At 38.2% G+C, this 17521-nt stretch overlaps 1 protein-coding gene across 4 annotated transcripts in view; it reads left to right on the top strand.

Moving 5' to 3' along the window:
• Positions 1 to 17521, top strand: part of NRXN3 (neurexin 3) — a gene marked incomplete at both ends in the record, with an annotated part of 967932 nt that overhangs the window by 817857 nt on the left and 132554 nt on the right. For all 4 annotated transcript variants that reach the window (XM_080345007.1, XM_080345009.1, XM_080345010.1 and 1 more), the window contains one exon: positions 16560 to 16731. In XM_080345007.1, the coding sequence (XP_080201133.1) occupies positions 16560 to 16731 (172 nt within the window). The remainder of the gene's footprint in view (positions 1 to 16559; positions 16732 to 17521) is intronic.

Genomic DNA, 17521 nt, shown 5'->3' with positions numbered 1-17521 from the left:
GGTTCCTCAGGTAGTGAGGATGGCATGTAGGAGTCTTCATTGCTGGATTTGCTTGTTCCATGCTGTTGGATGTTTAAAAAAAAAAAAAAAAAAAAAAAAGTAAAAAAGTACTGTATCTTACACATCTATAAAATTATCCAGAAATATGGGGAGACACTTGGTGCTTCACAGGAGACACTTGGCACAGCTCCTCTATCACTTTAATCCAGATCAAGACATAGCTCCTGGTTTATTGATTTCCCTCATCAGTTCTTTCTTTTCTTTTGTAAATACAGCTATTGATTGCTATTAACTGTTCTCAGAAAAACAATAAAGGCTCTTTCATGCTTTCATCCTACTTCAGATCATTCTGTTGGTGAAGTGTTTGCTCGAAAAGAGGGCAAAGCTTAAATGTTCTCTATTTGAAATCACCTACCTTATTTCACAAAGAAAGAAAGAAATGTAGTCCTGAAGGCTGCGAAAAGTGCATAGATCTCATACCACCTTGAAGGCTGCAGAGCTCTTAACCACTGACTGTGATACTGAAGCCACTATGTTAAGGTGGCACCTTTAAGTGTTTAACATGCAGTATTAAAAACAAAATAACCCCCAAACGATCCAAGACTCTGTCACTTGAAAGAAGAAAGTGCATCATAGTAAAACTGAATTGATAATACATTTTTAAAAGCACCAAAACACCATGAGATGCAAGTAACTTTACCTGAAGAAATTATATTCAAATAGTTTTCTCCTATTACATTGTTGTAGTTATGGCAGACAAAAATGTTGGGTTCTAGCAGGAAACTGCTAACCTAACTTAATCTATGAAGAATTAATATCACATTTGGAGTGTGGCCCAGCTCTATTCCAGGCAGCCCTTATTTGCACTACCAACAAATCTGAGCAAACTCCAGAATGAAACGTATTCAGCAAACTTTCCCTTGCCACCACGTAGCACATGCTTCAATGTCAACAAGAGTTCTTATTAGAAGGATGGCAATGTTATCTCCTGTGATAGTAATTCTTCTTAGTGGTCTCTTGAGATAACACTGCCCAAAATTTGGCAGGGAGATTAAGGATAGCCAGCCTTTTTAGCACTAGCCATTACTGCACTGAGTAAATACTGTGTACTGAAAAAGGTCATCATGATGTGTCTTTTTTGAGACAATAGTAGAGCCCACTAGTTACCAGTTCAGTGGTTATGGTCTGCATGTAATTCCAGTTCGAGAAACCCACATATTTCATGGTGAGGGAAAGGTAAAAATAAATAAACATAACAAGGCCATTTTTTGACTGGACATATTTTTAGAGCTTAAACATTTTCCACTGAAACTAACTTTTGCTGCTTTTTTTAGAAAATCATGTGTTCAGATAAAATAAATATCTCAGTCTTAGGCTTATAAATGGTAAGAACATTTTCACTTTATCTCATTTTGTCATCTTTTCTGCCTCCTTTTTTTTCTTTGAAGGAAAAGGGGAGATGAAAATGAAGACCAAGTGGAAGAATAAGTAACGTGCCTAAAAATTCAAATGTTCTAACAATATTTGGGTAATGAAATGAAACCACTGTAATTTTTTAATTAATTTTTCTTCAGAAAATCTGAAAAGTTTAAAAGCCAGTATAATGCTTATTCTTTGACATCTTTAATGTTTTTCTTTCAAAACACAGCTGAAATGTTAAATGAGCTGTTGTGCTCCCTGAAGCGTTCTGGTTGTTCATTGATGGTCTCCTTTCATGTGCTGGAACAGTTCTTGGTTACTGTATGAGGCTTGATGGTGAGAAGCTGTACAAACTCTTCTGAAACTTTCAAAGCCCTGATGTAGGGATTTGCTGTGAATTCAGGCTGTCATTTGTACCTATCTATTTAGGGAAACTGTAATTATGTTAACTTGTGTTACAGTGTGAAAAAAGACCATCATAGTATCATGATACAGAACCACAATCTGCTTGTTTTATCCAGCTTTAAAGCTGTAGTATAGGTTATCTCTGCATGTGGGTTGGTGTTACTTGAATTTCCTGGAGCTTTGTGTCATGTCCTGCATTCTCCTTTGGTACAAGAGCATGACTGATGTTTAGTGGATCAGCATAAACTTCTTCATATTATTCATTCCCAAAAAACTGTATCCATTTCCTGAAGGAGAATCTTCAATTATTAATATTGTGATGACGTACAAAGCAATTTGAAGATACTGATATTTATTTAGAGGAGCAGTGAGATTCCACAGAGATGAACAGGAACCTTGTAAAAAACAGACACATTCTATTTTGTTGTATTTTCTCCTTTCCTGGTCATTTTCCTGCTGTAATATGGGAAAAACAGGAATGCAAGATAGCTACAAACACATCCCACATCCATACACATACTGTCTGTTTTGTTTTGTTGGTACTGTTTTCTTTATACTGTAGCTTGACAAGGCTGTGTCACTGGCATTGTACACCAATTTGCAGAATAATCTTTTGGATCTTGAAAATGCATGGTGTCCTCAGGTGAAAACCAGTACTCTAAGAAGTAAATTACTCTGTTTTCACTATGATATAATTTCTGATGTATTTCTTTTTAAACTGGCAGGATTAAAGTTTCTACTGAGCTGGCTGGTAGTTACCCTTTAAAAAATTCTTGAAGGTCATAGTCTGTCCATAGCATAGACATAGTAGAGACATTGGAAGGATGTGGCTACTAGCTCTTTTATGCTATCATGCATGGACATAGGCAGGCTGATCAGTAAGGTTGAGAAAGCAGGTAATTTTTAATTATCCATTTAATATTTGCTTATCAAGAGTGTCAACTAAAACCAGCTTTTCCTCTTTTGATGTAAACATTCAGAAAATCTTAAGTGTCTAGTAAAATCATTGTGATTTTACTAGATTTCAGAGAAGCCTCTTCCTGTTACAATGTAGTTTGGATCTTCTAAAACGAAGAGAATGAAAAATGCCAAGGGAAATGAAACAGGGAATCTACCGGGGAGAAGAAACAAGTCCAAACTCTGATATGACAAGAAGAAGAATCATGTGAGAAGAAAGATTATCCAGGATTAGTGTTAAAACTGTTCAGGAGAAAAAAAGGTCACAATAAGGTTTTAACCCCACAGGAACCTAGACCACATCTAGCACAACGGATTAAGACCTTGGCTTCAGTGGCAGCAGTGGCTGAATAACTTTATGATGTATAGGGCATCCTGTTACTCACTCAGACCTGGGGTGTCATACTCCTACCTGCCTTACCATTGAAGCTATAATGAGAGTCTTGCTCTAGGAACAGCTGCTGATCTCCATGACCTTATTCTTCTTTGTATCTCACCAATGAAAGTGCCCAAATGACCATTTTCTAAAACACTTAGCTATCCAGGTTGTGGTAAGGTTTTCAAGGAACAAGCAGTATTCGTAGTGTTTTATGAGGTGTTCACCCAGGCCAGCCTCACCAACTGACTGGCTGCTGTCTGGATGCATCTGCTGGAATCATTACTGGCTTTAGCCCTTTTCCAGCTAAGACTTCTTGGCTTCCTCTTTGCAGGCAGACATGAAAGGAAAGCAGTAGGAATTGAAGTGGGATCCTGGAGATCTGGTTAAAGTGTAGAGGTGCAGAAATTAGTAAGGTGATCAACAGTCCAATCTGTCAGACTGGCTTGCTAGCCAGCATGCTGCTTTGTTTTTAATTCCTTTTATCAGTAGACTGCTATATCTGCCTTCCAAGCCCAAACTCCTGTGCCTTATGGTGCAAATACTGGCCTCAACCTGCATGAAGAACAGCTGTAGACAACAGCTGTAATAGCTGACTGCAGACATCCAACACCCTTATCTCTTTTTCATTTGTATTTCACATAACAAACCTGTTACAATTTAATTGACTATCCCAATCAACTAGTCAGGGGGATGGACTCTGTAGGAAGGAAAAAAGCTGGGGAGTTGGGGCTATGGTTGTATCATTGCAAAAAGATAAGGCACAGCTTATTCTTATTTCCCTAAACAAAATGGCATTCTTCAAAATCTGATTTCTAAAGACTATGATATTTTGTGCTGAACATACAGTATCAAGCTAAATCCTTTTTCAGATCTAGATCCTCTGTAGAGCTTTGTCCTGAATACAAATGTCAGGGTTTGACCTATTAATTTCAACAGCATGCTGACAAAATGATGAATGAGAGGAACTCCATTCTTGTATTTGGGTAATATTTACTGAGTGTCACAGAATACTGGACAAAGCCAAGAAAATTTTTCCTTCCAGTATGTAAGCACAAAGAGTGTAGTTCAAATGACAACAGTCCTGTAGCTCTGAGTTCCATTGGCTATTTCAGTTTACTCACAAAAACTCTGTCCAGATCAAGGAATAGGTTGCTTCTATACTGGTCTTACCTCCCACACCCTGAGCTGCCTTTAGTGCGGTGCTCCTAATGGTAGCTACAATGATTTATGGACAGAGGATTGTCTGTAAAGGTGGTCCTTTGTCTCTTCCTGAAGGCCTGGTGAAACATTGCTTCTTTGCACAGAAGATAATGTAAATGAGTGGCCATATGGAGAGGGAAGGTGAATCAAGGAGTGTGTCGTCATGCTTAATTCACTTGTGTTTCTCTCCCACTGATTTCAAAGTGTTAGAGAATCTGGAAGACCCTCATTACCTAAGGGCAGCTGGGACTGCAATAGGATTAGGCTCTTAGCATAGTCCAAAGAAAGCAGTTTCCTTTGGTATATTGGTTGTCCTTTCACATCTCATAACTTTTTTTTTCCTAGAAGGTACAGAAGAGAAGGTATCAGAAAAAGGTACAGAAACTGAAATTGTGACATTAATCTTCTCCTTACTCTCTACTCCTTCTCACATGTACAATGCCAGAAATTAGTCTTGGAAGTACTTCAGCTTTCTGTATGACATCCCTTCCCAAAATCAAGTTTCAGTTTGAAATCACAAATTCTGATCTAACTAACATGATACAATCTTGGCAAGAATTCTGGATATACCACTTTGCCAAGCAGCTTTACAGTAAGCAAATTCCACAACACAAAACAAATACACAAATAGCCAAGTCGTAACTTTTTCCTAGCGGTCCATATTTATTCAGTAAAATTAGCATCTTTTCTCTGTAGGAAAATTCAGCCTTGATGTAAAGTGCTGTTTATAACAAGGTGCAGATGCAGCTTTTTGACTTTCGCTGAAGATGAATGCTAAAAATGACTTTGGGATTGGAGGGGCCAAATACCACTCTGTGGGTAGAGGTGCTCAGGTTGAATGGGCACCACGAAACACTAGACAGAGATTCCCTCAACAGTGGATCATAGGAAAACATGCATTGAGCTGTATATAAAGGCTGTCAAGGAAAATGGGAGGATTCGATGTGAATTTATTTAGTAGTTAGTGCATACTATGGGTGTATAAAACATGAAAATTTGAAATGTTCTTTGACAGCAAGATCAAGCTAATGTAAATGACAAGATACTGACCTACGAATTAAAGGTCTTCTTAATTTTTTGCTCTGTTCCTGTATCTTCTCTTGATTTATGTAAAATTTAGTCAAGTCATTTCTCTCTGTCTCTGCATTCCAAGACCCACATGTTGGAAAATACGGCCTCTTTGGTGACCTGTTCAAAAGCACCCTGTGCTTCTCTTATTCCACTGTTTCTTACCAAGTAGTGCTCTGTCATAGAAAATTTAAAAATCTGCAGAGAAATTATTTAGGGTAATTAGGGTATTTTCACTAGCAGTATAAGTTTCCTATTCTTCAATGTTCAGGTACTGTTCTGTATTTTCTACTCTCATTCACAGTCTTAGGAAAGGTTGATTCAGAATTGGAAAAGCCATTTACTGGAGTCCAGCCGCATCTCAAAAGCCCCATTACACTTGCTTTTAAAAAAATCTGCAGTTTAAATAAAACAAGCTTTGAAAAGCTAGAAATAAACTTACTGAATCCAGGCACTCTTTGTGTTTACATATACTCATACTTTCCTCATTATTTTGTCTTATTGGAAAGGCCTATTGAACCTCAGCTCAAAACTCTTATTCATCTGGTAAAGACAACTACTTTGTTTACAACATGTTGTTGATATATACAGCTCATGAAATCTGTTTAGAAGATTTCAAAAGGAACATTGACCCTGGATGCATGAAATTCTATTGGAATTCCATGAGAAAACCACACTGAAAAAGGAAAATATAGTAATATGTAGTGCTTAGTCATATAGTACCTCTGAACATATATTTTTGGAACACTCTGAAACCCTGCAACACTGCTTATGATTAAGGGTCGAAGAGAGTTTACAAACAAATATGGTTACACAAAACTATGTTTAAAAGGACTAATTTTGTCCAATGCTTCTTCAGCCCTTGCACTTTTATATCTACTGTGCTTGGGGTAATTGGATGGTGGCAAGCTGATATTTGTGATCACCTTCCCTGTCAGACAGCACTGTCCTTTTCTAATGCCATCTTCTTAATAAGTACTCACTTTTCTGTGTGTTACGGGTTGAGACGGACAGCCCTGGTTGCTGTTGCAGAGTGATATATGCTGTGCCTTCAGCCCACAAACATCTCACAATTGTACCAATGCTCTTGATAAGGAAGCCTAGTAGTTAAAGTACATAGTTTATTCCACGCTGCCTGTGTCAGATCTTTGATGCCATATTTTGTGTAACTGCCGCCTTAGCTTCTGTCAACATAAATTGTTGGCAATGTTACCCAGTGGATTAAAACTCCAAGGAAGACTTTGGGAGGTGGATGGACATATTTTCTCCTGGAAGATAGCTGCTTTTGAGCAAGTTGCTTTTTCTTGTACCCTACTAAAATCTGACTTACTACTACAGTAATTTTGTTATTGAGTGGATGTGACATTTTAGCAGCTGGTCACATTGTCATCTGAAGAATGAAATACATAGCAGAACTTAGACACAGATAGGTAAAGGCCTGCTTTTAAGCAGCCAAATTCTGTAATGCTGTATGGGTGCAGCAGCTTCGGATGCTTTGAGTTTAAAATGCAGTACACAGTACGTTGGCTCAGTCCTTTAGGACAACAGCAGCCGTCACCATTCAGAATGGTTCCTGATTCTGCCCTAGTCCAAAATCATATGGTGTCATTTCACAAAACTTTCCAGGATATAATATTAATATTTTCAAAAGACACTATCAGAATGTTTAATCCTAATTATAGTTGGAGTTCACACTGTCAGATAGGGCAGGCTTTAATGATGCATATTGTAAGCTGGGGGAACAAAGTAACTATCTGCATAATGTATTTTCTAGTGAGGCAATGGACAGGTATTGCTTTCTTGATTTGTTTTGCATTCTGTTTCCCTAGGAAATGCACCTTTTCAGCATGCTGCTAATTTCTGTTTTTTTACTTGCGTTATGATATCTCTACATGAGAGGGATTAACAGCCTCATGGCTGGAGCTTCGCCAGCTGTGTAACAACATTTTTTTCCCACAAATTGTATAGCCTAAACACACCTGCATGTATTTCTTGTAACATTTTACCACCTGACAATACACTGGCAGTGTACTGGTGCTTTCGTAGGTCATGGGAATAAAAGTTTTAATTGGGCAAACAGTCCTAGGCACTGCATAGCACAGAAACAAGCTTCCCTTTTAAGACCACTGAATATCACTGATTACTAGGCTTTGCTCAGCAGGTGTCAGATTTAAGTAAGAACAACTAGATGTGCCACAGTGTTCCCCAGATTTTGAGGAAATGGATTTAGGGTGAGCTTAGTACAAACCTCGTCATGGTAACGATGATACTGTAGATCAGGATACTCTGCTTGATGTTAATTATTTGTACTGCAACTACATCTGGAGGCCCCACTGGATATCAGGGCTCCACTGTAGTAGATAATATACAAATATACTGTTTGATAAGCCTGTGGCTTCATAATATAAAAAGACAAAATTGAGGGAGAGAAACAGAAGTGGCTTCTTCAAGGTGCAGCAGAGCAGCAGTAAAAGCAGAAAATAAATATCTTCTGTCTTTCAACCATCTACCGTAACTAGACCTCATTGCCTCTATGAGTGAGTGATGTTAAAAAAGGTCTCAAACTGTACTGATGGAATCACTTTACATGAAATACAGAAACATCTGGTGCCAAATTAATTCCTAAGTGTAATTCTGTTGATATTGTATATTAATGTTGCCTAAAAACCTGCAGTGATACATAAAGCTCTTATCAGGTGCAGAGTATTTGAGCTGAAAAAAACAGGCAGCTTCTCATATATGCTTTTCTTTGGCCAAAATATATTGTGTGTTAGGCAGTACTTAATTAATCACTCTTGACCCTGGCAGAGTTGTCACAGAATTGGGCTTCTTGTCCATTTTTTGGTTTGTCTTCAGGATAGTTTTGTTTGTAAAAGGAACTTTTATTATGCAAAAGGCAAAGATTGAAAGAGGGAAAGAAGAAGGAAGAGAAGAAGATAAGGTAAAAGTGAACAGGAGAACTGCAAGTTCATATCCCACTGGTAACTCAGTATTTCTGTGACATTGCAAGGGTGTTTGGTCAAAAAACATGTCAAGAACAGAAAAGAATAAGATCTACTTTAGTGATACTGCATTGTTGTGCTACAATTTCTTGTAGTACAGGCCACTAAAAAAATATGGTCTAATAGTCTGTGTCCCACATAAGCAGTCAATTGGCAAAAAGTGAAGGGCAGTTTGGAAAGTTTGGTAAGCTCTTAATAAGGAAATTTGTATATGTCTTACTTGAACTAAGTAATGTGATGTGTCTTAAAACAGAGAATAGAAGTAATCTTTCAATAGAAGGGACGCTCCTAGGGAGCACTCTTGAATAAGACTGTTGTTGGTGGTGAATAAGTCTCAAATGTGAGCCCTCGTGGTAAGATTGTGGCCAAAAGATATGGTGTGGTCTTTGAACATAAAAACCAAAGTGGTTGTGTAATTTCTGTAAACTGAAGTTAAAAATTTCTGGTGTCTACATTTGAAGAAAAGTGCAGGATGTTCCAAAAAAGTACTGCTTTGAAACTGGGTGCATCTTTTTGAAACACCCTGTATTAGTAAACCAAAGGAGGTTCAGGGCCATGGGGAAGATTAAATGAAGGATTGGAAAACTTGCTTTCAAGTGAGAAACTCAGAGAGCTGAGCAGTTTTCCCTTATGCTCTGTAAAGCTGGAGGGAGAGTTTGCAGTCACAGAAAGATGAAGCTGAAACCATTTTCTTGCTCTGAGGCAGGACTAATACAGCAGCCTGGCTGTGTCAGGTGTTTATCTGAACTACTCCTTCTAAATCTTCAATGAAAAAGATTAGATTCTCATTAATCTTTGTCGATTTCAGTGTTTCACCACTTTACAAATAGAATAAGAATCACTAAAGACCTTCAAGAAAACGTTAACTTGATCACAGTCTTACATGCCATGTATAGAAATATGGTACTAGATGGTTTTTCAATACAGGAAGTAAAAGTTAAAAGAAATGGTAGTGATGTGCTGGTAAGGAACTGCTGAGCAGGAGGTTCTGTTAACATTATTGCATTCAATGGCTCTTGATTGACTTTCCTCCCATGAATTAGTGTATTTTTGAATGTATCTTAGGCATCCAAAATATCCTTTGACAGTGAGTTGCATGATTCAGTTATGTACTGTCTCAAAAGGTATTTTCTTTGCTTAAACTTTTTAATCTGATTATTTTACTTCATATTTGTAATTCTCTGAGTTATAAAAAAATGGTGCTGAATTATCTCTATTTTTTATCATTTTATATATACAGTTTCAAGTGTGGTGCTTTTTTGGACCTTTTATATCTCCTCTTATTCTTTTTGAAACAGCCTGTACAGATCTGTGTACTTTTTTAAATAATTAAAGTCAAAGGTGCACCATTAACGTATAACTTTTGCACATTGTTCCTTTTTGTTATAATTCTTGACATTCTACTTGCCTTTTTGACCATGTTCAACAACTGGGCCAATATCACCAAACAAGCAACTGCAGTGACTCTGAGGCTTCTTTCCTCAGCTGCAAATGTTCAAATTACAAATAAGTGTTGTTCTAAAATATATCCTATAGTTAAAAAACTAATCAATTCAGACAAGATATATAGCCTCATATAAAATTTTAGAGGAGACTAGATTAAAACAATTGTCCTTTTAGCCTTATAAATTATGTATCTGTGAGAATTGCTTCTTTTAAAAACCATGGCCCCAAGGGGTAATAATTTCTATTTATTTTGTCCTCTATGTGTATCATTCTCTCTGATAAATAGGTTTGTACCTGACATTTAGTAGATTTGGTTCAGCACCTTGAAGAAGAAGTAACAAGCTGTGTATAACAACAAACGATCCACTGCTCCTCGTAATAGCCCTCAAAAATTGGACAAAATTAGCTGGCCTATGTACTTCTTTTCACCTTCATAACATTTTGTTTGTTTGTTTTTTTCAAGATAACTGTAAAGTGTTGAAACCCTAAATAAAAGCTTCCAAGTTATGTGAGAATCAGTGCCTGTCATTTCCTTAAGAACATTTGCTGCTTTTGTTATTGTATTTGCCAGGATGGCTGTAATGGTTCTTGAGTCTGCTGTCCCTGCTGTCATTGTTTGGGTAAAGGAAGACTTTGTCCACTAAACTCTCCCTTTACCCAACTCTAGAGTTTTGTGTATACTGAATTCTGATTTTGGAGTTACTTCCCAGTGGTATTAAAAATGGCATTAAATATGAACAGACAGGTTGGAGTAGGAGTAACTACCTTATACTCTGTGCTGAATACAGGTTCTAATATTTTTCCTTCTTAAATCCATTGATATACATATAGTGGAAAGGCCTGCCCAGCCATGCATTTAGTTCTAGTAGCAGCTCAGAAGGGTCCTCTGAGCAAAATGCCGGTTTTTACTATTTTTCTAATCAGTAAAGAACTTTCAGAGTTTCTGTTTACATAAAGTTCACATAAAGTGAATTGATACAGTAATTAATGACTGTGTCCTCTATGGAATATCCACCTCTACCTTCAGTTCTCCTGGATATCTCTCTACATTTAGCATTATTGCACAAAGTCCCCCAAACCACAGGAAGTTAATGATCTGACAGCTGAACTAACATCCAGAATCAAGTTCGAGGAAAACAAAAATAAAAATTCCAAAGACAGAGAAATAAAAGTTCAGTCTCTTTTTAAAAACATTGACTGAAAGTCTGAGGAGCCTAATTAGAAGGAAGCCATTCCAGGAAGAGCAGCGCTTGGGGTTGTAAGAAAACAAAGACATTTTCCTGACTTTTTTTGTGGAAAAAGAAAGAAGTTTACAGAACCTTCCTACAGGACAAAATGGCCTGTTGTATTACTGAAATAGCTTGTATCACTTTCAGATAAGAGCAGCAAAATCAGCAGTGATCATCAGGCAGCAGTAACCAGGAACAGTGTCTGCCAGGTTGGGTTGATGTCTAGTCATGTTGGAACCAGCCTGGGTGGGAGGAGGAGGCAGTCTGCACAGTAGTGACTATTAAAAAATGATGAAGTAAAACGAGTGTGTGAAAACAGTTACCCTGGGATTCTAGTTGGATTTCAGTTACGTTTTATAAATGCCTCTTTTTTTCCTTTTACATTTACTTTCAGGAAAAGAAACAAAACAATGTAAAGGTACTGGAATAAACTCTGCTTCCCCCTGCATCAGTAGGAATCAAGTTTCTTCAACAGAATTGCTGTTGATTCATATTGATGCAGCTGAGAGTAGGATTTGTCCTATTGCCTGGAGTTCTCTCTCTAGGTTTTTGAAATGAAATGCTTTTTGCTATACACTTTCAGTCCAAAAGATTTGAATTTTACATTAAGAAAAATAAGACACAAAAATAAAGCTCTTCTCAGAGCACAGAGTGTATGTGGCTGTTCACATGTGTCCTCTCTAACACACTTATACTGCTCACCTTACAAAATCACTGCCACCCCCGTTTTAATTTCTTTCCACATGGTCTGCTACAGAAAGACAGATGCCTTTAAAATGTAAAGTCACAGCACTGAGAAAGCAAAGACCTGACAATTTGCATGCAGACAGGCTTTAGTTCTCCTTGAGTGAAGGGAAACAAAAGAAATAAAATACCTGCAAAAACGTCAGACCTCAGAAATTATCCTGAGGTCCCTCCAGAGGAAGGGAATGGAGTTTGGAAAAGCTGAAAGTAGAAACTAAGAACATCTTAGGACGCCCTCCTCTTGAATTTTAGTTGCTGTCAGGGCTGAAAGAGTTGGGATTGACAGGATATCATCAATGTTTAAATAAAATATATTTGGATTTACAGGGCTTGTAGAGCTTGGAAAGAGAGATGGCTAACACCCATCTGTCACAGATGAAGAATCTGTTTCACAGAAAAGTAAAATAAAAACTTGCCAAAAGTGAAATAATACTTAAGGGCGAGCAATAGATTGCAGATCCCCTGATTCAGGCTGTAGCTGAGCCCTGGTATAATTTAATAATGTTCAAAATGTTTTGGTAACAGTGCATATTACAAGAAACTGTTGCCAGAAGCCTGTGGAAGGACACGGTGTGCGAGAGAAAGGCAAAGGTGAGGCCTTCTACATTCTTTCTAGTACTTTGCTTTTTGTTCTTATAATTTATCTGCAACTATTCTGTGATCATAATTATTTGCCTGAAGTCTTAAAGACGTCATGGCAGAAGTTTCTCTCCAGAAGGACTGGAAGTGAGGGAATGACAGGGTGGCATTTGAGGGCAGCAATTTTATGGGACAAATCAGCAAAAGATAAATTCTTGAGGAACTTTAAAAACCTTTTTGGTACATCAGCCTTACATAAAGAAGGGAAGAAGTAAAATACAGATTGAATGCTGAGTTCACTTCATTATTTACATATAAAATGGTTCTCAGTTTTCCAATATGCAGTGCCAGCACTTGATGTCACTTGGAGGTTTCAAAAACATTAATTAATGGTCATCTTTCATGGAAAGTGTTTGGGTCAGCCCAGTGAATACTGATGCAGAGAGGAAAAAATGTACACTGCCTGTTAAAATTCTCTTGAGCCGTTTTAGATCATGTAACTTGCATACTCTGTGTGGCTCTGTATTTAGCTTTTCTCTTGCTGTATGGTTAGGATTTTTTTTTTTTTTCTCTAGCTACAAAATGAGCGTTACAGATAGTGCCTCAAAGATAAGTCTGTCTTTGTCACATTCTTACTGGCCCAGTTAATACCTGTGTTTGGTAATGTGGAAAGAAAATCTACCAGCTAAATGTATTGGGAAAAGAATGAAAGGTCACGTCCATCATGAAGTGTTAAAGTTTAATGGTAGAGCTTGTCTTTCGGATTTAGAAGGGAGGTAGGTCTTGGTGAAAGCTGCTTTTAATGAGGTATTGTAGTCTAGGGAACTGGAATTGAAGAGATCTTGAAAATAAATCCTGGATTTTCCTCTGGTGTCCATGGGTACTGTCAGTTTTTGGTTTGGTTTGGTTTTGCTTTGCTTTACTTTTATTTTTTTTTACCTTTTTTTTTTTTTTTAACTTTTCTTTTTTGTCTGCCAGGAATGCATAAACTAATTGTTGCTTTTTTCGTAGCATCTGTTGCCCTGGAGATATAAAATACCATGAATAAACTATGTTTGGAATTCCGTGTGTGCAGTTTGGCTTCGATAGCCGTGCTTTTGGTAAATTGTGTTTTAGCCTGGTAATTAGAATGGAACCATTTTTTATTACAAGCTCCTACTCAGTCCTACTCAGTATCAATATCTGGAATAAGGTGGTGCTCCTGCAAAACTCGTGTTAGAGTCGCAGGTAGCACTGCCCAAGGGGGAGCAGAAGAGAGCTGGAGCAGGCCTTCAGTCAGGCCTGTGATCTTTTTCTAGACAAATTCTTTGCATTTTGCAGTTGCAATGAAGTGTTACATTGCTTTTAGAAGGGCTGTATTCTCTCATCTGTGGGAAGGGGCAGCAATCTGCTTGGGATGGGGAGGGCACCAGTTTGCTCGTTTCCCTCTTCCCTCCATCAGACTAAAGGCCACTGGCGGTTTGCAGTCCTCTGCTTCCAGAATCTTCTCTCTTTCCCAGTTTGCCCTCTTATCCTTGGGTTATCACTGGCTCTTTAAATGGGGTTTTTCCTTCAGGCCTGGGGAAAGGGAATGACAAAAGGTACTATCTCCTATTCCTCAAAGGAAACATCAGAAACATTTTCTCCTTCTGTAGGAAAGATTAGCTAAATTTCCCACCATCCTTTTCCCCACTTGCAAGTTTTTATCTCTGCCTTGTTAAGCCTTGACGGTATGCAGCTTTCACTCTGCTGAATAACTCTTGAACATTTCTCTTCTGTAGTGGTAGAGATCTGTTACATTAGACAAGGTGCAGCTCTTCAGCTTACCTGCTCACATTATGCCTTCACCAAGGTCGACTCTTCTCAGACTGGCCAAGAGTTTGCAAAAGAAGGTTGATGTATTGATGGCAATTGAAAAGCTGTATGTAAGGTTGTCTGGGAGGTTGATTATAAGGCAGCACCTTGCAAAACAACATGGAGTCAGTAGCCAGGTCGCTCGGTCAGCAGACATTCTTTGAGTCTTTGAGCAAAAATTAATCACTTGTTCTTTGCAAATTGTTATGCAGATAAAAATAATTATAGGGTTGCCAGCAAAAGATTCACTAAAGTAGTTTTGGGCCATAACTAACTTCATATGTCAAAGAAGTGGTAGAGCCATGCCAGCAATGTTTTTACCTGAAATAAATCTGTTTGCTGAAAACTCCCTCATTTTTGGAGTAGCATGGGAGAAAAAAGATTGATTCTTTTCAAATGGTTTCTGAGTTCATGCCTCTGGTGGGAGCAGCAATCCACTTACCCCATGTTCCAGGGAAAAAAAGATTATTAATATCTTGAAGGGAAGTTCATCCGAAGCATAGCAGAGTGAATGTATGTGAGGCTGTTGCTATCCAGCATACATTTAGCAGAGTCTGAGGTTTACCATTATAACAAGAGAAAAACCAGGGTCCTTACTGTAACAGTGCTAAACTGGAAGCAGTCAAAGCACAGTCCAAAATTTTTAGTGACCTCTTCAGCCGCAGGACTGTTTGTTTTCCTTTCCTAACAACAGCATTGTAGTCTGAGGACTAAGGAAGATACTGTCAAGAAAAAAAGTCAAAAAAAAGAGCGGTATTGAAGATATAAAGAACTTATGATGAGTATTTTGTTATGAGTAAACTTTGAAATACAAGGTAAAATAGGAATCAGGAAAAGTCTTTGATAGAAACTGGAAGACACAGGGTTTTAAAGGAAAAGGTCTGTTGATAGCAGGAGACAGGAGTAAATCCAGGACAGGAATCTGAGTTTGCCATCAAGTACAAGAGAAGAGGTTTCTTTCTTATTGCTGAGATTTGCTAACCTGAATACAGTGACGTCAGTCAGCATAAGAGCCCTGAAGGATGGAGTCCTCTGCCTACCCAACAGATATGCCACGTAATAACAGTAATAAAATTTCTTCTGCCCCTTTAGAGTACTTCAGGTTTGTTTCAAAGAGTTTGGATATGAGATGGCCATACTTTCTGTTGTTGTTTCTTCCTTGATTTTTCTGTTGAGACAGTTAACAAAGCTATTGCCAATTTTATAGTATGAATGGCTAGCAAATGTGTTGGGTTCCTATGTGATACATTTTAGTTCTGCCTGTCTGCAACAGATTTGGATCCATGTGGTACACCTAATATGCCTTCATAAACATTGACACCAGCATGCTGTGCCCCTCCTTGAGGGCTTGAAGGTATATTCCTGTTAATTGTATATTGTACAATGACGGGAATTTCTGGCACTATTTAGATCACTAGTATTAAATGTGTATATCTAATCTGAATATACTCTAGGTGTATATTTTACAACTTAAGGTCACTGAATATGGTCGTTACTTGGAACTACACACGGGCAGCTGCAGGAGGAAGTGTTATGGATCATACAACTGGTTTTGCCTGGACTGCCCTTTCAGTCAGTGACTGATAAAACATTATGGAGGACTGCTTTATTGGTAAAGCACTGCTTGGGGTGTGATGTAGAAAAGTAAAAGACTGTGGCCATTCCTGTCTATTGAAAGTCTGGAAGGTTTTCCATTTGGTTTAAGAGCAATTAGCGTCCCTCAGGTGGTCAAAGTCAGATAATTACATTTTTGCTCAGTTCTAATTCCATCCATGTCAGATAATTACATTTTTGCTCAGTTTTAATTCTATCCATCTTGTTACTGCATTCTTTCAGCTGGATCCCACAGTTTGGGTTTTTGGGGGGCCGGGGGCTGTTTGTTTCACTGGTAGAATAAGAGAACAAAACAGTTTTTGGGATGCAGTCTGCCTGCGGCTGCATTTCAAGTGACAGTTGAACAAGTGGCTTCTAACAATCAGTAGAGATGTTGTTCAAATAATTATTTATCCACATCTCTTTGTTCTTATTGCCTGATTTCTCACCTGCCTTCTGGCATGTTTTAAGGGAACAAATTACTTGCTATGTTCAGATGAATGCGGTAAAGAAGAGTGCAAAAGACAATGTTTGTATTGAAGCAGAGCCAATGGAAGGTGTCCTGGCAAAGCTCAAAACAATGTTTCTGTGCATTCTTCAGTGCCATCTACTGGCACAATTACCCATCAGAGATTTATAGCCCAAGAACATTCTCCTAATAGGCAGCAATTTACAATCATTTGTTTCTTTTTTCTTTTATTTTAGGAGCAAGGCAAGATTGGTGTAGTTTTCAATATTGGCACAGTGGACATCTCTATTAAAGAGGAAAGCACACCTGTAAATGATGGCAAATACCATGTAGTACGCTTTACCAGGAATGGTGGTAATGCCACACTTCAGGTTGACAGCTGGCCGGTGAATGAACACTATCCAACAGGTACATACTTTTTTTCCTCTTTGTTTTTCTCTTTTAGTGTATCTATACCTGCAAATTAATGTTTAATAATGACTGGTTGCTATATAAATCTTTGTTTCTTCATCTTAACAGCAATTGATTAGCCTGGTAGTGTATAGTCTGTCTGTTGGAAAACAGAGTAATGGTCCTTTACACTGGACAAATAAGCATGTCAACTGTGTGGTATGATGCACATAGATCCTGTTATTTCAGAGGTGTCTAAGTGAACCCTGGTTCTGCAGAGAGTTACAAACTGATTCAACAACAAACTTGGTTTTGCTACTTGTGATGTTTTCTCCATATTTAAGGGAGAAAAGTTTTGAACAGACCTTATGCAAAGGAGAGATGACTAGCCACAACCAAGATACTGTCAATATAAATATAGAGTTAAGGCATAAGGAATGTGGAAGATTAAGTTACAGTATCACAGTATCACAGTATGTTTGGGATTGGAAGGGACCTCAAAAGATCATCTAGTCCAATCCCCCTGCTGGAGCAGGAACGCCTAGGTGAGGTTGCACAGGAACATGTCCAGGTGGGTCTTGAATGTCTCCAGAGAAGGAGACTCCACAACCCCCCTGGGCAGCCTGTTCCAGTGCTCTGTCACTCTTACTGAGAAGAAGTTTTTTCTCAAATTTAAGTGGAACCTCTTGTGTTCCAGCTTGATCCCATTGCCCCTTGTCCTATCATTGTTTGCCAACGAGAAGAGCCTGGCTCCATCCTCATGGCACTCACCCTTTATATATTTATAAACATTAATAAGGTCACCCCT

The sequence above is a fragment of the Nesoenas mayeri genome, assembly GCF_963082525.1.
Source record: "Nesoenas mayeri genome assembly, chromosome: 5".
Classification (NCBI taxonomy): Eukaryota; Metazoa; Chordata; class Aves; order Columbiformes; family Columbidae; genus Nesoenas; species Nesoenas mayeri.
This window is presented reverse-complemented; position numbering and strand designations above follow the sequence as displayed.